The sequence below is a fragment of the Salmo salar genome, chromosome ssa22 (assembly GCF_905237065.1).
Source record: "Salmo salar chromosome ssa22, Ssal_v3.1, whole genome shotgun sequence".
Lineage (NCBI taxonomy): Eukaryota > Metazoa > Chordata > Actinopteri > Salmoniformes > Salmonidae > Salmo > Salmo salar.
Window position 1 is genome coordinate 28,939,411 of NC_059463.1, and position 23,689 is coordinate 28,963,099.

Consider the following 23,689-nt stretch of genomic DNA (forward strand, 5'->3'; position numbering starts at 1 on the left):
CTTTTACCACAAAGGTCATGAGTATTGCAATATCCTTTGGTTATAATCAAATGTTTATGCACCTGTTACTATGTATGATGAGAGCAAGAGAGAGAGAGAAAGAGAGATGGTGAGAGAGAGAGAAAGATGGTGAGAGAGAGAGAAAGATGGTGAGAGAGAGAGAAAGATGGTGAGAGAGGGAGAGAGATGGTGAGAGAGAGAGAAAGATGGTGAGAGAGAGAGAGAGAGAGAGAGAGATGGTGAGAGAGAGATAGTGAGGGAGAGAGATGGTGAGAGAGAGAGATGGTGAGAGAGAGAGAGAGAGAGAGAGAGTGGTGAGGGAGAGAGAGAGAGATGGTGAGAAAGAAAGAGAGAGAGAGAGAGAGAGATGGTGAGAAAGAGAGATGGTTAGAGAGAGAGAGAGAGATTGGGGTAGCTGGTCGAACCCTGATTGGAGCATGTGTGCTCTGCTGTACCTATAATAATCGGGCAGATATTGGGAGAGATCATTTGTGGTGGAATTTCTACAGGACATTTCCTTTTCATTGTAGAACATAGGAGGGCTACACGGAAAAAGAAGCATCAGGTTCTCTCTGTCATCGACATAAGATTGAACAAATATCAATAAGGTAATCATTTTTGTATTGTTAATGCATGCATCCTTGGGGGGGAAAAATGTTTTAGTTTTAAAGTAATACGTTTTTTACTGTTTTGTATTATTATTTATTTTATCGTTTAAAAAAAAGTGTCAAATTCTTGGCTAAACTGTCATGACTTGTCAAAAGATAGACATTATTCCTTGAAGGCCGAGGTCTTTTTAGTTAAAAAGTCTACAGGTAGCTCTCACTAAAGCTATAGCATATTCAGTGCCTTGCAAAAGTATTTTCAGACCCTTTTCTTCACACGTTATTGTGTTACAAAGTGGGATTAACATTGATTTAATTGTAATTTGTTGTCAACAATCTACACAAAATAACCTTTAATGTGAAAGTGGAAGAAAAAATATATTTTCTTTTAAAGATTAATACAAATTAAATAACTAAAATATAGTTGTTGCATAAGTATTCAGCTCCTCAAGTCAATACATGTTAAAAATACCTTTGGCATCATTTACAGCTGGGATTCTTCTTGGGGAAGTCTACAGCAGCTTTGAACACCTGGGTTGTGCAATTTTTGCCCGTTATTATTTTCAAAATTCTTTCTTCAAGCTCTGTCAAGATGCTGGTGATAATGATTTTACAGCCATTTTTTAAGTCTTGCAAAAGATTTTTAAGCAGATTTAAGTAAAAACGGTAACTCAGGAACATTCACTGTCTTCTTGGCAAGCACCTCGATTGTAGATTTGACTTTGCGTTGTAGGTTATTGTCCTGCTGAAACATGAATTCCTCTCACAGTGTCTGGTGTAAAGCACACTGAAGCAGGTTTTCCTCTAGGATTTCTCCTGTACTTAGCTCCATCCAGTTTAATTTTATCCTGAAAACCCCACCAGTATTTGCCGATGTCAAGCATACCAATACCATGATGCAGCAACCACCATGCTAGAAAATAAGGAGGCAGTTACTCAGTGATGTGTTGTGTTGGATTTGCTCCAAACATACAGTACCGGTCAAAAGTTTGGACACACCAACTCATTTAAGGGTTTTTCTTTATTTGTACTATTTTCTACAATGTAAAATAATAGTGAAGACATCACAACTATGAAATAACACATACGGAATCATGTAGTAACCAAAAAAAAAGAGTTAAACAAGTCAAAATATATGTTATATTTGAGATTCTTCAAAATAGCCATCCTTCGCCTTGACAGCTTTGCACACTCTTGGCATTCTCTCAACCAGCTTCATGAGGTAGTCACCTGGAATGCATTCAATTAACAGGTGTGCCTTCTTAAAAGGTAATTTGGGGAATTTCTTTCCTTCTTCTGCCTTTGAGGCAATCAGTTGTGTTGTGACAAGGTAGGGGTGGTATACAGAATATATGCCTATTTGGTAAAAGACCAAGTCCATATTATGTCAAGAACAGCTCAAATAAGCAAAAAGAATTGACAGTCCATCATTACTTTAAGACATGAATGGAAGTCAATGCGGAAAATTTCAAGAACTTTGAAAGTTTCTTTAAGTGCAGTTGCAAAAACCATCAGGCACTATGATGAACCTGGCTCTCATGAGGACTGCCACAGGAAAGGAAGACCCAGAGTTACCGCTGCTGCAAAGGATAAATTCATTAGAGTTAACTGCACCTCAGATTGCAGCCCAAATAAATGCTTCAGAGTTCAAGGAACAGACACATCTCAACATCAACTGTTCAGAGGAGACTGTGTGAATCAGGCCTTCATGGTAGAATTGCTGCAAATTGCTACTAAAGGACACCAATAATAAGAAGAGACTTGCTTGGGCCAAGAAACACGAGCAATGGACATTAGACCGGTGGAAATCTGTCCTTTGGTCTGATGAGTCCACTTTTTAGATTTTTGGTTCCAACCGCCTTGTCTTTGTGAGACGCAGAGTAGGTGAACAGATGATCTCTGAATGTGTGGTTCCCATGAAGCTGGTTTAGAGAATGCCAAGAGTGTGCAAAGCTGTCATCGCTTCGAGGCAAGCAACAGTGAAGCATGCATGAGAGCATCAGCTGTTCCGGACGACTGTGTGATCACACTCTCCGTAGCCGATGTGAATAAGACCTTTAAACAGGTAAACATTCACAAGGCCGCAGGGACCGGCAGATTACCAGGACGTTTACTCTGAGCATGTGCTGACCAACTGGCAAATGTGTCTCCACTAACATTTTCAACCTGTCCCTGACTGGGTCTGTAATACCAACATGTTTCAAGCAGACCACCATAGTCCCTGTGCCCAAGAACACTAAGGTAACCTGCCTAAATGACTACCGACCCGTAGCACTCACGTCTATAGCAAAGAAGTGCTTTGAAAGGCTGGTCATGGCTCACATCAACACCATCATCCCAGAAACCCTGGACCCACTCCAATTTGCATATCTCTATTGCACTCCACACTGCTCTATCCCACCTGGACAAAAGGAACACCTTTGTGAAAATGCTATTCATTGACTACAACTCAGAATTCAACACCATAGTGCCCTCAAAGCTCATCACTAAACTAAGGACTCTGGGACTAAGCACCTCCCTCTGCAACTGGATCCTGGACTTCCTGACGGGCCAACCCCAGGTGGTAAGGGTAGGTAACAACACATCTGCCACACTGATCCTCAACACAGGGGCCCCTCAGGGGTTGCGTGCTCAGTCCCCTCCTGTACACCCTGTTCACCCATGACTGCATGGCCAAGCATGACTCCAACACCATCATTAAGTTTGCCGACGACACAACAATGGTAGGCCTGATCACCGACAATGATGAGACAGCCTATAGGGAGGAGGTTAGAGACCTGTCAGTGTGGTACCATGATAACAACCTCACCCTCAACGTGATCAAGACAAAGGAGATGATTGTGGACAACAGGAAAAGGAGGACCAAGGACGCCGCCATTCTCATCGACGGGGTTGTATTGGAGCAGGTTGAGAGCTTAAAGTTCCTTGATGTCCACATCACCAACCTATTCCCCCTCAGGAGACTGAAAACATTTGGAATGGGTCCTCATATCCTCAAAAGGTTCTACAGCTGCACCATCGAGAGCATCCTGACTGGTTGCATCACCACCTGGTATGGCAACTGCTCGACCTCCGACCGCAAGACACTACAGAGGGTAGTGCTTACGGCCCAGTACATCACTGGGGACAAAATTCCTGCAATCCAGGACCTTTATACCAGGTAGTGTCAGAGGAAGGCCCAAATAATTGCCAAGGACTCCAGCCACCCTAGTCATAGACTGTTCTCTCTGCTACGTCACGGCAAGCGGTCCCGGAGCGCCAAGTCTACGTCCAAAAGGCTTCTTAACAGCTTCTACCCCCAAGCCATAACACTCCTGAACAGCTAATCAAATGGCTAACCGGACTATTTGCATTGTCCCCAACCCCCATTTTTACGCTGCTGTTACTCTGTTTATTATCCATACATAGTCACTTTACCTCTACCTACATGCACATATTACCTCAATTACCTCGACTAACCGGTGCCCCCGCACATTGACTCTGTACCGGTACCCCCTGTATATAGCCTCGCTACTGTTATTTTATTGTGTTATTTGTCTATTTTTTATTATTATTATTATAATATACATCTATACATTTTTATCCACTTTGACGTTAGACTATTTTGTGTAGATTGATGAAAAAAAAATGTAATTAATTAAATTAATCACACTTTGTAACACAATAAAATGTGAAGAAATCCATAGGGTCTGAATTATTTTCAATGCACTGTATATATGTATAATGCTAAAAGTAAGATAGACCTACATTGCATTGATTTGTCAGGGATACCGTCTTGTGTTGCCAAACGTCAATCAGTGTACTCTCATATTTGGAGAATATTGTAATCTTATCATCCAGTTATGTTTTATTTATTTGTAAATCCCAGTATTTATTTGTGCAATACAATTTGTGTTTGGGGGGGCTTGGAAAATACTTCCTGTAGGCTATCAAAATACTTAATTTCATGTTTTTTTTAAATACTCAAAATAATAGCCTTAGCAGCCTCATAAATTCAGCTGTACGTCTGGATTTTTTAAATGAACCAATACTCATATTAAAAGGATTCGTTTGACAAAACGAATACATTAATACAAAAATAAAAATGTTTCAGTACAAATATTTGCATTTTTAGACCCATTTGAAGATACATTTTGCTCATACCCTGTTTCTCATGGTTGTCATGGCTGTCTTTTCTCCTGCCTCAGTTTGCAGAGAACACTATCCCACCTGGACAGCAGAGAGATGATGAGACACGGCTGTGCGCAGGCCATATTGACTTTCTTGGTTATCCTCATCTCATGTCCCATGGAGTCAGACTGTGAAGAGGACTCCTACAACTCAATACTGCAGGTAGACACTGCTCTAGTATTTAAATAGTCTTACAAATTTTAAGGTTTTGCCGTCTTTTCATTGGGTCTTGTAGCCGTTGGTCTGTATCTCACAAATTAAAAAATGTATTTCAAAATGAAGTCAATTTATTGATACAAACTCTCTGCTTTCCCAGGACAGCCCATATTACCTCAGCAGTGGTTTAACTAATTTTAAGAGGTACAGGGACATTCACGACGACACCTTTGTGGGTCTGATGGGCAGGAGGAGTGCAGGTGAGAGTCTGGGACTCCGGGGTCCTAAAGAGCCTTTGTTTGCTGGTAGCTGGCTCTTCAATATGGATGGTCGCGTGCATTATGGATTTATGCAGATACACAGTAGGTTTATCAAAGGCAGCTTGTCTGTGACCAATGCATCTGAAGACAAATTCAGTCAAATGCAGCATTTAGATTGTGGTAACATACTGTACAGTAATATGCAATCATTATTTTCAGGTGTAAATGATCTACCGTCACGAAGAAGTAAGATCAGTAAGTCAAATCTTATCCAACACCTTGGATGCACTATGTAATGATAAGCACTGTTGCATACAGTATGTAATGATAAAGTTTTTAAAGAACCAGACTCCTCTTTTTCTGTAGGGGACATGGATGATGTCTTTGTGGGCCTCCTGGGTCGCAGGAGCTCCGGGTCAGGTGAGTAACTAGCTACATATGCTACACAGATCTATTGCTGGGTAGAGGGAAACAAAGCCTGGAGAGAGTCTGCCCTCTAGTGGCACTTTGTGGAATTCCTAAATGCCAAAGGAGATTATGGCTAAAGAATGCTGGGGAACATGTTTACTAAGCCTGTTTAACTTGTTGATCTGTGCTGTTGATAGCCATCCCTCAGCCCTGGAGGGAGGAGGTATACCCACAGCCAAGCGGAGGCATTCTCATCAAGAAAGGGAGACTGAGGCAAGTAGGACTTTTACATGAAATGACCAATCAGTACAAAAACAACACTCCAAAGTCAGTTAGAGACCATTATGGTCTAATATGGAGTGAGTTGAATCTTCATATTAAATGATTAAACAATCACTAAAAGAAAGCAACTAAGATAGTACGAGTTATCAGCCCTGTACAGGCTGGACTACTGTGCTACAGTTTTTAGTGTTGCTCTGTCATCTTTCCAGATCTGACCAATGAGTTGAGCTATGTTTTTCTTGTTCCATCTCTGCTCAGATTTGTACCCGGTGTATAGGGTCCCGCCTCGTCCCTTTCATCCAACCAAACACCGCACAGCAGACTGCACTACGCCAGACTGTATACACGTCATTCATCCTAAGTTACGTTATTTTCCACTAAGAAACCATTGTCTTGCTGTGATACCACTATTTTTCCTTTTTGTCACCACTATAAAAGGTGAATGAATGAATATCTGTAACACACATGTAAAGTATTACAAATGAATGTAATGTTATGTTAGACATGGTCGTAGTACATTAGGTATGTTATACCATATGAAGGGTGTCTTTCTTTAATATGCTGGTTAAAGCACTTTTCATTAAATTGATTAAAATCAATTTAACTCTAACTCTTCTTAAACATACATATACACCAAACATAAATAAACAGAGGCAGTTCTGAACACCGTTCCCTTTGACAAGAATGTAAACTTCACAGAACCAAAACGCAACACTTACAAGTGTTGGTCCCATGTTTCATGAGCTGAAATAAAAGACCCCAGAAATGTTCCATATGTACAAAAAGCTTCAATCTCTCCAATTTTGTGAACAAATTAGTTTACATGTGTTAGTGAGCATTTCTCCTTTGCCAAGATAATCCATCCACCCGACAGGTGTGGCATGATCATTACACAGGGCCACTAAAATGTGCAGTTTTGTCACACAACACAATACCACAGATGTCTCAAGTTGAGGGAGCGTGCAATTGACATGCTGACTGCAGGAATGTCCACCAGAGCTGTTGCCAGAGAATTGAATATTAATTTGTCTACCATAAGCCACCTCCAACGTCGTTTTTGAGAATGTGGTAGTACGTCGAACCGGCCTCACAACCGCAGACCACGTGTAACCACGCCAGCCCAAGATCTCCAAATTCGGCATCACCTGAAGGATCGTCAGACCAGCCAACCGGACAGCTGATGAAATTGAGGAGCATTTATATCTGTAATAAAGCCCTGTTGTAAGGAAAAACTCAGTGTTGGTAGAAGCACCACAATCCCTGACAATCCTCTAAATACAGTGCCTTCGGAAAGTATTCAGAACCCTTGACTTTTTCCACATTTTGTTACAGCCTTATTCTAAAATGGATTAAAAAATAATAATTATCCACAGCAATCCACACACACACACACACACACACAATACCCCATAATGGCAAGGTGAAAACAGGTTTGACATTTTTGCTAATTTATTATAAAACAGAAATACCTTTACAGAAGTACTCAAACCCTTCGCTATGAGACACTAAATTGAGCTCAGGAGCATCCTCTTTCCATTGATCATCCTTAAGATGTTTCTACAACTTGATTGTTGTTCACCTGTGGTAAATTTAATTGATTGGACATGATTTGGAAAGGCACACACCTGTCTATATAGAAGACTCCACAGTTGACAGTGCATGTCAGAGCAAAAACCAAGCCATGAGGTTGAAGGAATTGTCCGTAGAGGTCAGAGACAGAATTGTGTTGAGGCACAGATCTGGGGAAGGGTACCAAAACATTTCTGCAGCATTGATGGACCCCAAGAACACAGTGGCCTCCATCATTCTTAAATGAAGAAGTTTGGATCCACCAAGACTCTTTCTAGAGCTGACCGCCCGGCCAAACTGAGCAATCGGAGAAGGGTCTCAGTCACTCTGACAGAGCTCCTTTGTGGAGATGGGAGAACCTCCCAGAAGGACAACCATCTCTGCAGCACTCCACCAATCAGGCCTTTATGGTAGAATGGCCAGACGAAAGCCACTCCTCAGTAAAAGGCACATGACAGCCAGCTTGAAGTTTGCCAAATGGCACCAAAAGACTCTCAGACCATGAGAAACAAGGTTCTCTGGTCTGATGAAACCAAGATTGAACTCTTTGGCCTCAATGCCAAGCGTCACATCTGAAGGAAACCTGGCACCATCCCTACGTTGAAGCATGGGGGTGGCAGCATCAGGCTGTGGGGATGTTTTTCAGCGGCAGGGACTGGGAGACTTGTCAGGAGAGGGAAAGAGGAACAGAGATAAGTATAGAGATTCTTGATGAAAACCTGCGCCACTGTGCGCAGGACCTCAGACTGGGGCAAAGGTTCCCCTTCCAATATGACAACGACCCTAAGCACACAGCCAATACAACGCAGGAGTGGCTTCGGGACAAGTCTCAATGTCCTTGAGTGGCCCTGCCAGAGCCCGGACTTTAACCCGATCAAACATTTCTGGAGAGACCTGAAAATAGCTGCGCAGCAACGCTCCACATCCAACCTGACAGAGCTTGAGAAGATCTGCAGAGAAGAATGGGAGAAACTCCCCAAATACAGGTGTGCCAAGCTTGTAGCGTTATCCCCGAGAAGACTCGATGCTGTAATTGCTGCCAAAGGTGCTTCAACAAAGTACTGAGTAAAGGGTCTGAATACTTGTGATTTATTACAATTTATTACAAATAAAAAAACAAAATGTCTAAAAACCTGTTTTTGCTTTGTCATTATGGGATATTGTGTGCAGATTGATGAGGGAAAAAAACAATTTAATACATTTTAGAATAAAGCGGTAACGTAACAAAATGTAAAAAAAAGGGGTCTGAATACTTTCCGAAGGCACTGTATACTGAACAAAAGTATAAATGCAACAATTTCAATGATTTTACAGAGTTACAGTTCATATAAAGAAATCAGTTAATTTATATAAATGAATTAAGCCCTAATCTATGGATTTCACATGACCGGGCAGGGGCACAGCCATGGGGGAGCTAGGCCCAGCCAATCAGAATTAGTTCTCCCACAAAGGAGAAATTATTACAGACAGAAATACTCATTTCTTTCATCAGCTGTCCGGTTGGCTGGTCTCAGACGATCCCGCAGGTGAAGAAGCCAGATGTGGAGGTCCTGGGCTGCCGTGGTTACAAGTGGTCTGAGGTTGTGAAGCCGGTTGGATGTACTGCCAAGGTGCACTTGTGTAATTATCATGCTGTTTAATCAACTTTTTGATATGCCACACCTATCAAGTGGATGGATCATCTTAGCAAAGGAAAAATGTTCACTAACAGGGATGTAAACACATTTGTGCACAAAACTTGAGAAATAAGCTTTTTGTGCATATGGAACATTTCTGGGATCTTTTATTTAAGCTCATGTAAGATGGGACCAACACCTTACATGTTGCGTTTACATTTTGGTTCAGTATAAATAAAACAAAAATAAAACAAATTAATGAAATATTATCTAATCCAACAGAGATAGCTGAATTGATCATGCACAGGTAGGTTCAAGCGACATGTCCAAAAGGCATCTCCACCTTCCAACATAAGGCCTTCCTATTGGCCTAGATCTGTGGAACGTATAAACAACGAGATTTCTCCTCTCTGAAAAGATAATTCTCAGACTTGTCACAGTGCAGTGTCAAAATGTGCAGCTGACGGTGCATACAATCATGATTTACAAGGCACAAGCTACTGGGGCTGATAGAGAAAGCCAGGTCTCCTAAGATTCCTCTTTCTCCCTCTCCAAAAGGAGTGGATCTGCTGGTCTTTTTCACATCTAATTACAGATAATCTTTTCACCTGTATCTACAGGTATAAATGCAGATCTAAGACCAGGCTTGGTTTTCAACCCCTAGTAGCTTAGGTTTTGATTAGGGTAGGCAAAGCTGATCCTAAATCAGCCAGTAAATCCAGTTATTCTAAGTCATCCAATAATTATTTCATGTGTCTTAAAGAACTGAGGTAATTGAAACATGGATTAAAACTGGAATGAGTTAACAAATCATGTTAAATATAAAACAAGGACTAAAAAGGGATGGGGTTACCGCAGTGACAATCCAACCAACTTACAGCCAAAAGGCCAATCTTGCCGTCACAGCAGAAATTCTTTGCAGATCCTTCACCACCCACAGAGTCCTTCACAACAGCACACTTATTTGGAGGCACCACAGTTTGCACCGTCTTTTCACTTTTGTGCAGGTGATTGCACATGTGTAAAACATGCACGCTCAAATGGCAAGCACACACACACACAGCTGCTACTGCTAGTCATCCTGAGCAGCAGCAGGTGGGTCCTTCTCCCCTGCAGCAGCAGGAGGCATCACTTCCTGTTTCCTGTCTGTCCTGGACAGACCCTCCCCCCTCGCCAGCGGCACCCTCGGGATGGCTGGCTGCTCTTTGGAGTACGAGTGTCCCCCCTCCATCTTGTAGCCCAGGGGGGCCGGGGGCTGGTAGCGGTACCTGTAGCCAAAGGCACACAGGTGGTAGGTGTAGTACTCCAGCAGGTACATGAGGGACGAGTCCACATAGTGGGAAGACACAGACAGGTCAGAGCAGCAATTCACCCCCTACGGTACAAAACACCAGGATTAGAGCCAGGATGGGGAAAGGATGGGTACAGACAGTGAGGGCAGACCAAGGCCTTTGATCTGTTTAGCATTACACAACAACATATTGGACAGGAGACAATGTACTAGTAAAGCTATAGTAGTGCTAGTGTCATTTTGTCAGCAAGTCAACAAGTTGATTACCCACTATTACATTGGAACACAATCAGTTCCTTATCCTTCCCTCTTTTCTTTTAACCTGTCCCAGTTCTGCCTGGGTTCAATAAGGGCATCTCCTGAGATGCTATACCAAAGACCAGGTAGCACAATCCTATAGCAACCACATACTGTAGTCACACTTGCCACAGTTAGATCCCACTGACAATGAATAGCCTACACATGGTCAAATCAATAAATCCAAGGAATAACTGAGTGCTTTTTAAACCATATCAAAGCATGAGCTGCTTCATATGTATAGGATAAAGCCAAGGTGAAAGACAATTGGGCCAAAAGGCTTTACCCTCTCATTGGCCACATGGGCATAGCAGCATCCCTGGTAGAACTGGTTTAAATAGGAGAGTAAGTATCAACACCTGCTATTATCTTGGGCATTCAGTAAATGGTCCATGACACCTTGGTCTATTGATCAGTCTGGTGATTAGGATTTTTTTTGCCAGATACCTCACGATACGCATCACGATTCTATATGTATTGCAATTTGATACTGTGATTTTATTGTCAATGTTCCAAACCTATTGCTCACTGAGGGTTTCAAAAATCTGCCAACTTTCCCAGAAATGTTGCAACTGTATATAGGGGAATCTCAGTTGGCTTTGCTCACCTCCTCTCCTCACCTCTACTCTCCTCTTTTTGAAAATCAAACATGGAAACAAATGTGCTTGTATGAAATGAGACTCTCCTCTACTTGTGCATCATATAAGCAAATTACGTTTACAGGGGTAATTTCCCCCCATAAGTGTAAAGTGATAAAAACTAATTAAGTTAATTGTGCAAGACATTTCATAAATAAAAGGATAATAAGCATATTGTTTTTAAATGTGTGCATGCTTTGCTCCTTCAAGAAAACAGCTGATTCAAAAGGGGGTGTGGATGATTTATTGCACTTGATAATTCATCGTTCATTACTGATCAGTCTGGACCCAGGTCCTATTATCCATCAGTCTGGACCCAGGTCCTATTATCCATCAGTCTGGACCCAGGTCCTATTATCCATCAGTCTGGACCCAGGTCCTATTATCCATCAGTCTGGACCCAGGTCCTATTATCCATCATTCTAAACTGGTCCTACTCCACACTGCAGAGGTGCAGACCCCATTGTTCTAAATTTTAAAGCATATAAGAGTATATGGAAATATCGCCTAAGGGCACACTATGATCTTCTAAGAAATTAGGCTACCGTCAATCACAACGCTGCACTCTGTATGAAGAATTAAAGATAAATACACAATTTAATTTCACTCCAGGAAAGAAAACTGCTAATCTAATAGGATTTATAGGCATACAAAATGTACATTGCTACTGTTAATCTGTACCTGGTATATGGTACCGAAAATCACACCCCAAGCCCTCTGAGGAGAACACCTTACACGGGGGAGAAAAGAAACCTAGCCTCTGAATGCATGTGGTTCCTAGAAGACTGCACAAACAGAAAATAGGCCTATACAATAGTAAACTTTATAAAGAAACACCATGGTGATAATGGTGGTCATATAACTCCTTCAACCCAAACCTATTCCCCTTTAGAACACAGGTTGCTTTCGTGGACTGATTTGTCAGATAACCAGGAACTACCATCTGCTTCTCCACCTCAAGAAACGTTCAAGCTTGAAGACGTCTGAAATAAAACTGGTGTGACGATCACATCCATTATCAAGATAGAGCTGCCTGGTATATTGACTAGGAAGATGAAACCGCATGCTTTGCTTAACATATAACAATGCACATAAGAAAGTGCATGAGTCATGACTCTTTTTAAATGGATTTCTATTTGAGATCTCAGCCATAAATGCATGTACCAGCTAGAGGTCAACCGATTATGATTTTTCAGCGCCGATTATTGGAGGACCCCAAAAAGTTTTTTGGTCCCCCAATAAATCGGTATCGGCGTTGATTTAAAAAAAAAAAAAAATGATAGATAGATCCCTTTTCCATTGTAAAAACTTGGAATAAGAGAAGGCTTTGATTTCTTGTCAGATGGAAAAGGGGTGTTAGAAAACATAAAGTCTTAAATGGAATTAGAAATACATAAAAACACAGTAATGTTGAAGTAAAGACCCCTGACAACTAATAAACACTTTATTTAGTTTGAGACATTTTTCTGCCTTCTGTAAGTTTAAGAAACATTGCATTGTGCCTTGAAAATCTGTAAACAAAAACCCGCATATCTTTCAGATATTTTGTCATTTCTCTCCCTCATGTGGATAATGAAAGTTCACAGAAGGCAGACCTATCAATTAGTTAGCGTTTTTACTGATATCAATTTTGTTTATGAATTATTAAGTGATTAAAACTCAAAATTCTGTTACCAAATTGGTAACAGAAGAAAATAATTTCTGCAATTTAATTAGCTACGATGGAAAATCATAGTAGTCACAAACCACAGTTGGGTCTACTGCTACAGTCCTCCCTTCCACTGGCATACAAAAAGTCTGGACAGTCTCTCTCTCCCTCCCTCCCTCTCTCTCTCTCTCATTAATGTCACCTGTCCCATCTCTTACAGAAACCTACCCAAGAGCCTTTCTCCTTCCATTTACTGTAACCAGCATCCTCACGCACTGAGCAACGTCCATGGATGTTGAAAAGTAGCTGAAATTTGGTTAGTCCACCCTGGCCTTGATTTCAACGTCCACAGATGTTTTTTGGTCTGGTCCAGACTAGCCTTGATTCAAAATCTGAAGCAATCATAAATATCTGTTTCACAAGCTTGGACAGCACAGTACACTACAGTACAGTAAAGACAAGCAGAGTATATTACAGTCCTGTAGAGTAGTAGAGTTCAGTACACAGTAGAGCCCTCCAGAGTTGAGTATACTATAATGTACTTCACTAAACTCTACTTTAGTGAACTATACTCTATGCATTGTACTGAACTATACTGTTCTGTGCAGCAGTACTGTACTCTAATGAGCTCTACTGTGCTGTACTTTGATGTCCAAATTTGTGAAACATAGACATCTATGATCGGTTCAGATTTGGTCCGGTAGGGAGCAACAAAGTTTGGTGCCGGAGATTATTAAAATAATAGCCAGTGTGTAGAATAATACCAATATGCAAAGGATGATATTGCTTATGTCTACCTTTGTGTACCTATTTAGGATACATCACCATGAAAATAAATGACATTCATTTCCATAATTACGCGTTTAGGTCAGGGAACCATGATGAAATTCCATTACCACTTGCTGTAGTTCAATAACAAAAATATATGTTTTTAAACTCAGTGTAATGCCATAGCTGACACCTCATTCTTTTGGAGCAGAGATTTAACAGCGCTTTTGGGAAATGTGGTCACATAAAAAAAACTGAGGGAGATTCTACTGAAATTGTGTAACCAAACTTTGCATTTGCACAGTTCTTCCAGTAAAGGTGTTTATCAAATGTTCAGTGTCAATTGTTAAAAGTAGTCCTTGTGCAGAGTTGTATGGTTTGTTAAACTTTGAAATAAATGTTTTTTTATTGGTCATATATTTTATGTGAAAAAAAAAGAGAAAATCACAGCTCAATTCCATACCAGACCAGAGTGGTGTGAAGTACCTTAAAGTACTACTTATGTAGTTTTTGGCATATCTGTACTTTACTATTTATATTCTTGACTACTTTTACTTCACTACATTCTTAAAGAAAATTATGTAATTTTTACTCCATACATTTTCCCTAACACCCAAAAGTAGTCGTTACATTTTGAATGCTTAGCAGGACAGAAAATGGTCCAATTTGCACACTTATCAAGATAAAATCCCTGGTTATCCCTACTGCCTCTCATCTGGAGGACTCACTAAATTATGTCTGAGGTGTTGGAGTGTGACCCTGGCTTTCTGTAAATAAAATAAATAAAAATGTGCTGTCTGGTTTTCTTAATATAAGGATTTTTTTATTACTCGTACTTTTACTTTTGATACTTTAGTATATTTTAGCAACTACATTTACTTTTGATACATCAGTATATTTAAAACCAAATACTTTTAGACTTTACTCAGGTAGCATTTTACTGGGTGACTTTCAATTTAGTTATTTTCTATGAAGGTAACTTTACTTTTACTCAAATATGAGAATTTAGTACTTTTTCCACCACTGCCCCACCATAACATGAGACATCCATGTCTTCATCACTGAAAAGATCAAAAGGTGGAGATTGATATAATTTAAAAGCTTACAAAAAGTGTTGTCAAACTATTTATTGAAAAAAAGTTAAGTAATTTTTTTTACCTTTAATTAAGATCAATTCTCTAAAAACGAGTAAACAAATATACATATCAGTTGAAGTTGGAAGTTTAAATGCACCTTAGCCAAATACATTTAAACTCCGTTTTTCACAACTCCTGACATTTAATCATGGAAAGAAAATCCCTTTCTTAGGTCAGTTAGGATTACCACTTTATTTTAAGAATGTGAAATGTCAGAATAATAGTAGAGAATTTTTTATTTCAGCTTTTATTTCTTTCATCACATTTCCAGTGGCTCAGAAGTTCACATACACTCAATTAGTATTTGGTAGCATTGCCTTTAAATTGTTTAACTTGGGTCAACGTTTCAGGTAGCCTTCCAAAATAAGTTGGGTGAATTTTGGCCCATTCCTCCTGACAGAGCTGGTGTAACTGAGTCAGGTTTGTAGGCCTCCTTGCTTGCACATGCTTTTTCAGTTCTGCCCACAAATGTTCTATAGGATTGAGGTCAGGGCTTTGTGATGGCCACCCCAATACCTTGACTGTTGTCCTTAAGCCATTTTGCCACAACTTTGGAAGTATGCTTGGGGTCATTGTCCATTTGGAAGACCCATTTGCAACCAAGCTTGAACTTCCTGACTGACGTCTTGAGATGTTGCTTCAATATATCCACATAATTTTCCTCCCTCATGATGGCATCTATTTTGTGAAGTGCACCAGTCCCTCCTGCAGCAAAGCACCCCCACAACATGATGCTGCCACCCCCGTGCTTCACGGTTGGGATGGTGTTCTTCGGCTTGCAAACCTCCCCCTTTTTCCTTCAAATATAAGGATGGGCATTATGGCCAAACGGTTCCATTTTTGTTTCATCAGACCAGAGGGCATTTCTCCAAATAGTACGATCTTTGTCCCCATGTGCAGTAGCAAACCCTAGTCTGGCTTTTTTATGGCGATTTTGGAGCAGTGGCTTCTTCCTTGCTGAGCAGCCTTTCAGGTTATGTCAATATAGGACTCTTTTTACTGTGGATTTTGTACCGGTTTCCTCCAGCATCTTCACAAGGTCCTTTGCTGTTGTTCAGGGATTGATTTGCATTTTACGCACCAAAGTACGTTCATCTCTAGAAGACAGAACGTGTCTCCTTCCTGATCGGTATGACGGCCGATTGGTCCCATGGTGTTTATACTTGCGTGCTATTGTTTGTACAGATGAACATCGTACCTTCAGGCGTTTGGAAATTGCTCCCAAGGATGAACCAGACTTGTGGAGGGCTACAATTATTTTTTCTGAGGTCTTGGCTGATTTCTTTTGATTTTCCCATGATGTCAAGCAAAGAGGTACTGAGTTTGAAGGAAGGCCTTGAAATACATCCACAGGTACACCTCCAATTGACTCCAATGACGTCAATTAGCCTATCAGATGCTTCTAAAGCCATGACATAATTTTCTGGAATTTTCCAAGCTGTTTAAAGGCACAGTCAACTTAGTGTATGTAAACTTCTGACCCAGTGGAATTGTGATACAGTGAATTATGAGTGAAATAATCTGTCTGTAAACAATTGTTGGAAAAATTACTTGTGTCATGCACAAAGCAGATGTCCTAACCGACTTGCCAAAACTATAGTTTGCTAACAAGAAATTTGTGGAGTGGTTGAAAAACAAGTTAATGACTCCAACCTAAGTATATGTAAACTTCCGACTTCAACTGTATTTATTCGCATATGTTGTATCGTAGACCCTATTTTACATAATCGAAGGTTGTGTTGTGCCCGCCATCGGTTGAGACAACATTCTCTTGAATACAGGGTGGGTGTCATGTTTTGGTTGATAAATATACTGAAATGGGAATACAATTTTTATTTACATTTTCAAATGGTACCACAAAGACAGTTGGACGACCACACATCACGAGAATGTTGACTTAAAATAGGAATATCTTGATTTAAAATTATACTGTCAGTCATCCATAGGAAAAATTAAGATTGAACGATGTCTGCAGAAAGAACAGGGTGTCAGCTAAGCAATTGACTGAAAAAAAATCTCTTTCTTAATGAACTACAGTAAGTGAAGTGGATTTAGGCTACACCCGGTAAAGGAACTGCGGAAATGGAATTTCATCATGGGTCCCTGATCTATACTACATGCATAATTATGGATATGAATGTCATTTTCCTAAATAGGTACACAAAAGGTATAAATATGCATCCTTTGCATATTTGGGTATTATTATACACAGTATAATATTTTTTTATGAGCTCGGCACCCAAACAAGACCAAATTTGGTTTGTCGGACCAAATCTGAACCAATGATAGACATCTATGTTTCACAAATTTGGACATCAAAGTACAGCGCAGTAGAGTTCAATACGTTACAGTAGAGTACAGTAAAGGTATAGTAGAGTTTAGTACATTATAGAGGAGTAACGGATTACATGTAAGGGATTACAAAAAACGGTAACTGTAATCAGAAAGGATGTTTGTAACAAATATCTTTGACTCTCAATGACATTCAAATCAGTATTGAAAAAAGACGCAAGTTTAAGTTTGTTCCACCAGAGCAAGTCTGACCACAAGGCAGAGACCACTATGATGACACACCAATGTGTTTGAAGGATCGCGGGTAAAGAGCAGGAATAGGTTTTTGTAGGCTACAGTCCAAGCTATGGCTTCCAATGGTGCGACTGCTGTCAGCATCCAAAGATTATCCAACTTGAATACAAACTTGGAGGTAAGGACGACAGCAGTGCTGTAGTCTACGGTGATATGGATATCACTTACTGATATCTACATAGCACATTGATGTGAATCAAACTGCTGCTCTCTCATTTAGATATTTGCGCCTTACGGATTGTGGTTGTTGTGCATGGCTGTACACAAATCTAGATGTGTATTTGAACCCAATAATGGTTGAATTCAAGACGTTTAAGCTGTCTATCACTCATTGTTTTTGAAACCAGTTGACACCTACTCAATCAAGGGTTTTTCTTTAATTTTACAATTTTCTACATTGCAGAATAATAGTGAAGATATCAACACTATGAAATAACACATATGGAATCATGTAGTAACCATAGGTGATAAACAAATCAAAATATATTTTATATTTGAGATTCTTCAAAGTAGCCACCCTTGGCCTTGATGACAGCTTTGAACACTCGTGGCATTCTCTCAACCAGCTTCATGAGGTAGTCACCTGGAATGCATTTCAATGCTGAGCATTTGTTGGCTGCTTTTCCTTCACTCTGCGGTCCAACTCACCCCAACTGGGTTGAGGTCGGGTGATTGTGGATGACAGGTCATCTGATGCAGCTCTTCATCAATCTCCTTCTTTGTTAAATAGCCCTTACACAGCCTGGAGGTGCGTTTTGGGTCATTGTCCTGTTGAAAAACAAATGAGTCCCACTAAGCCTAAACCAGATGGGATGTCGTATCACTGCAGAATACTGTGGTAGGCATGCTGGTTAAGTGTGCTTTGAATTCTAAATAAATCACTTAGTGTCACCAGCAAAGCACCCCCACACCATCACGCTTCCTCCTCCATGCTTCACGGTGGGAACCACACATACGGAGATCATCCGTTCACCTACGCTGCATCTCACAAAGACACAGCGGTTGGAACCAAAAATCTCCAATTTGGACTCATCAGACCAAAGGAGAGATTTCCACCGGTCTAATGTCCATTGCTCGTGTTTCTTGGGCCAAGCAAATCTCTTCTTATAATTGGTGTCCTTTAGTAGTGGTTTCTTTGCAGCAATTCGATCATGAAGGCCTGATTCACGCAGTCTCCTCTGAACAGTTGATGTTGAGATGTGTCTGAACTCAATGATGGTGCAATCTGAGGTGCAGTTAATTGCCATTTTCTGAGGCTGGTAACTAATGAACGTATCCTCCGCCGCAGAGGTAACTCTGGGTCTTCCTTTCCTCTGGCGGTCCTCATGAGAGCCAGTTTCATCATGGCGCTCGATTGTTTTTGCGACGGCACTTGAAGAAACTTTCAAAGTTCTTGACATTTTCAGCACTTACTGACCTTCATGTCTTAAAGTAATGATGGACTGTCATTTCACTTCGTTTATTTGAGCTGTTCTTGCCATAATATGCACTTGGTCATTCACCAAATAGGGCTATCTTCTGTATTCCACCCCTACCTTGTCACAACACAATTGATTGGCTCAAACGCATTAAGGAAACACATTCCACAAATTAACTTAACAAGGCACACCTGTTATTTGAAATGCATTCCAGGGTGTGCAAAGCTGTCAAGAAAAGCATTTCTCATGAAGCTGGTTGAAAGAATGCCAAGAGTGTGCAAAGCTGTCATAAAGGCAAAGGCTGGCTACTTTGAAGAATCTCAAATAAACAAATCAAAATATATTTTATAACACTTTTTTAATTATTACATGATTCCATATGTGTTATTTCATAGTTTGATGTCTTCATTAATATTCTAAAATAGTAAAAATAAAGAAAACCTTGGAATGAGTAGGTGTGTCCAAACTTTTGACCGTTACTGTGTGTGTGTGTGATTAAACACACACACACACACACACACACACACACACACACACACACACACACACACACACACACACACACACACACACACACACACACACACACACACACCACTTGATTCTGCAAGAATATAACTTATGCCTCATGACATTAGTTCAACTGTCACACTCCATGAGAACCCAAAATATAAGCTTGTTTTACTCCAATGTTTGTAAACATTGTACATGTAAACAAACACTATATAGCCTCATAACATGGTTAAAACAATAATTTTGATATCATGGATGGTCAGTCCTTGCATCCATAGCTCTATGTATTCATCTGAGAGTGGTTACATTTCTCCAGGCCCATCCCTCAGCTTTTTACCACAGTTGTATCAGTGGATTTGCCGTTTAATTAAACAGCTGCCTATTATCAAGATATCAAAAGTGTCACCAACAAAAAGGTGAACAATAGGCCTAAAGCAAATGTAGCATATGGCATTCATTTTTCACATGTAAATAGCACTTCTCCGTGGTGCTCAAAAGCATGCCACTCCATGAGCGCAGCAATTATTTTTCAACTCTAATCAATGACCCCAATCAGTCCTCCATGACAACAAAATCATAAACAGTAGGGCTGGCTAATAACTCCTTAGTTTTGGGGTTATGCTCAGGTAAATTAATTTGGCTAATCTATACTTTCACATTTCCAAGTCCTATTCTGGAAGAAGCCTACATAACCAACCCATAAAGTAAAATGTAACATCCATATATATGGCCAGCTATGTAAACTTTAATATTGATTTATCCTGCAATAGATGTCAATCAATTGGTAACATACATTTGTCTTCTTCTAATGCCTCTTTTTTAAATGTTATTTCTCCTTGATTTAACCAGGTAAGCCAGTTGAGAACAAGTTCTCATTTACAACTGCGACCTGGCCAAGATAAAGCAAAGCAGTGTGACAGAGTTACACATGGAATAAACAAACGTACAGTCAATAACACAATAGAAAAGTCTATATACAGTGTGTGCAAATGAAGTAAGTAAGATTAGGGAGGTACGGCAATAAATAGGCCATATTGGCAAAATAATTACAATTTCGCAAATAAACACTGGAGTGATAGATGTGCAGAAGATGAATGTGCAAGTAGAGATACTGGGGTGCAAAGGAGCAGAAAAAAATATATAAATAAAATAAATAACAATATGGGGAGGAGGTAGTTGGATGGGCTATTTACAGATGGGCTATGTACAGGTGCAATGATCTGAAAGCTGCTCTGATAGCTGATGCTTCAAGTTAGTGAGGGAGATATCAGTCTCCAGCTTCAGTGATTTTTGCAATTCGTTCCAGTCATTGGCAGCAGAGAACTGGAAGGAAAGGCAGCCAAAGGAGGAATTGGCTTTGGGGATGACCAGTGAGATATACCTGCTGGAGCACATGCTATGGGTGGGTGCTGCTATGGTGAACAGTGAGCTGAGGTGGGGCTTTACCTAGCAAGGACTTATAGATGACCTGGAGCCAGTGGGTTTGGCAACGAATATGAAGTGAGGACCAGCCAACGAGAGCATACAGGTCGCAGTGGTGGGTAGTATATGGGGCTTTGGTGACGAAATGGATGGCACTGTGATAGATAGACTGCATCCAATTTGCTGAGTAGAGTGTTGGAGGCTATTTTGTAAATGACATCGCCGAAGTCAAGGATCAGTAGGATAGTCAGTTTTACGAAGGTATGTTTAGCTGCATGAGTGAAGGAGGCCAATTCTAGATTTAATTTTGGATTGGAGATGCTTAATATGAGTCTGGAAGGAGAGTTTACAGTCTAACCAGACACCCAGGTATTTGTAGTTGTCCACATACTCTAAGTCAGAACCATCCAGAGGTGTGATGCTAGGTGGGCGGGCAGATGCGGGCAGTGATCGGTTGAAGAGCATGCATTTAGTTTTACTTGCATTTAAGAGCAGTTGGAGGCCACGGAAGGAGAGTTGTATGGCATTGAAGCTCGTCTGGAGGTTAGTTTTCACAGTGTCCAAAGAAGGGCCAGAAGTATACAGAATGGTGTCGTCTGCGTAGAGGTGGATCAGAGAATCACCAGCCACAAGAGCGACATCATTGATGTATACAGAGAAAAGAGTCGGCCCAAGAAATGAACCTTGTGGCACCCCCATAGAGACTGCCAGAGGTCCGGACAACAGGCCCTCCGATTTGACACACTGAACTCTTATCTGAGAAGTAGTTGGTGAACCAGGCAAGGCAGTCATTTGAGAAACCAAGGATGTTGAGTCTGCTGATAAGAATGCGGTGATTGACAGAGTCGAAAGCCTTGGCCAGGTCGATGAATACAGCTGCACAGGGGAAAGTAATCTAAAAGTAACTGAATGTAATCAGATTACATTAGTGAGTTTGGGTAATGTGTTGCTGATTACAATTTTGGACAGGTAACTAGTAACATTACTTTTATGAAGTAACTTACCCAACCCTGGTATTTAATAACTCTAGCGTGCTCTAAGGTGTACAATACCGAACGCTACTCTACAGTACTGTACTCTACTGTGCTGTCCAAACTTGTGAATCCAACTGTGGTTTGTGACTACTATGACTTCCCATTGTACCCAATTAAATTGCAGAATTTGTTTTAAAATCACCAACGGCCTCATTCCATGGTAACATCCCTTGAGCAGATTCATTCCTGTCATGCAGCTCAGAAATTTCGAATTTTATTTCCACTTTGACATTAAAGTATTGTGTATATTGTTGACCAAAAAAATGACAATTAAATACATTTTAATCAAACTTTGTAACACAATAAAATGTGATGATATCCAATGAATACTTTTAAATACTTTTGTAAGGCACTGTAGCTAAACACATACAGTACATGGCTTAACTAACATTAACAAAGTGTGGCAGGGTTGTTGGCTGGAAACAAATTACATTGTTGGCCCTACAAAAAAAACGTCTGGTGGAGATATCAAAAGAGAACTGGGTAGTCAGGCTAGCTCGTACTTACCATTACTTGAATTAAATTGCGGAAAGTCACTCTTTGGTCCAGTTGAAACGTGGCGCGTGTTGGACTAAGATTAACTATAATTTAGACATTTGCTCACGAGTTAAACACAATTTCGTCAAAACAAATACGATATTCCACTTGGCGTTAAACTAGTGAGAGAAGTGAACAGTCTTTTCTTCTCTTTCCTTGGAGTATTCTTCAGCAGGCTGAATAGCTATGTTGTCGCTAGCCGCCTCATCTCACATCATCAATTTTAGACAGCCAGCTAACGTTAGCATGGATGAGAAATGAGACATCAATTCCAATTGTTAGCCTACAACAATACCGATTATCCGGTGTCTTTCACTGGTGCGTAAAGTCCGTTTATTTATTACTGTCAATAGGAAATTCAACTACTTTAGCCACATGTTAAACTTCGATGTTAAAAGCCTCTTTATGGGTGGGTGGGCGGACTGCACAATGAGGTACTGGAAACGCCAACATCAAGGGTGTATTCATTACGGAACCCGTTTAAGAAGCAAAGAGAGCAAAACTAGTTTACAATGGACAGATTCAGGTAGCTCCCTCCCCTTTTCGTTTGCTTCCGTTTAAGAAACGTTTTGCAACAGAATAGGCGGAATAAATACACTCCAGTTTCTGATAATATACATTATATACTATATATATATATATATATATATATATATATATATATATATACACATATATACATTATATACATATATATATATATATATATATATATATATACACAATACATTATTATATAATGTACAGGCCCACAAAATGTATCTGAATCCCTTGATTGGTTAATCCTTTGCGGTTTCTTGCCTTAGTCCCCGCCCTCTATTTCTATTCGACACGCAACAGGCACAACCATCATTGAGTGGCACCAGAGCATAGTAGTCATTGACGTAAGGCAAACGTTCTAACCAAGTAGTTACTGTACTAGAAAATATTATCTTTATGATAAAAGCTTAATTACTTCAAAAAAAGTTGGATAAAAGTGTGAGGGTGTTGTGGGGTTGTTGACAGAAAAAGCAGTCGTTTCCTCCATATAGGCCTATCACCTGAAAATTGAAATCAATGAGGGAATTCCTCAAAATATGGCTTTTCTTGCCCATGTTTTTTCTAATGGTCTTTATTTTAAATCAGCTAGGTATGAGTATGCAGATTTTACAAGAGAGCTCAAAATTACTTTATAACATCCCTCAGGGAAGTGTGCTTATAATGGTTTTAACTTCATATAAAAATGATCCCCTCATGTTCAAGCCAAACTATTTATATATTTTGAGGAGCTACAATAACGCGATCACGACACGCAGGTTAAAATATCAAAACAAACTCTGAACTAATTATATTAAT

The 23,689-nt window shown here is 40.2% G+C and overlaps 2 protein-coding genes across 7 annotated transcripts; one reads left to right on the forward strand and one right to left on the reverse strand.

Annotated features, from left to right (window-relative positions):
* The first annotated feature begins 356 nt into the window (after positions 1–356).
* Positions 357–6,480, forward strand: LOC106583230 (uncharacterized). Of its 6 annotated transcripts, none has more exons than XM_045705676.1 (7): positions 357–608; positions 4,793–4,937; positions 5,092–5,293; positions 5,411–5,446; positions 5,558–5,611; positions 5,797–5,872; positions 6,140–6,480. In XM_045705676.1, the coding sequence occupies exons 2-7, from the start codon at positions 4,830–4,832 to the stop codon at positions 6,156–6,158; spliced, it is 495 nt and encodes a 164-aa protein (XP_045561632.1). In that variant the 5' UTR covers positions 357–608; positions 4,793–4,829; the 3' UTR covers positions 6,159–6,480. The 6 variants fall into 6 exon arrangements, with proteins under 6 accessions (XP_045561632.1, XP_014022643.1, XP_014022639.1 ...); XM_014167168.2 differs by having other exon boundaries at positions 5,092–5,191; XM_014167164.2 differs by having other exon boundaries at positions 5,092–5,446.
* A 2,515-nt stretch (positions 6,481–8,995) lies between these two features.
* LOC106583232 (glycoprotein-N-acetylgalactosamine 3-beta-galactosyltransferase 1-A) lies at positions 8,996–22,969 on the reverse strand. The gene is made up of 2 exons (XM_014167169.2): positions 22,325–22,969; positions 8,996–10,441 (listed from the first exon to the last, which is right to left on the reverse strand). The coding sequence occupies exons 1-2, from the start codon at positions 22,325–22,327 to the stop codon at positions 10,139–10,141; spliced, it is 306 nt and encodes a 101-aa protein (XP_014022644.1). The 5' UTR covers positions 22,328–22,969; the 3' UTR covers positions 8,996–10,138.
* Positions 22,970–23,689: the final 720 nt, after the last annotated feature.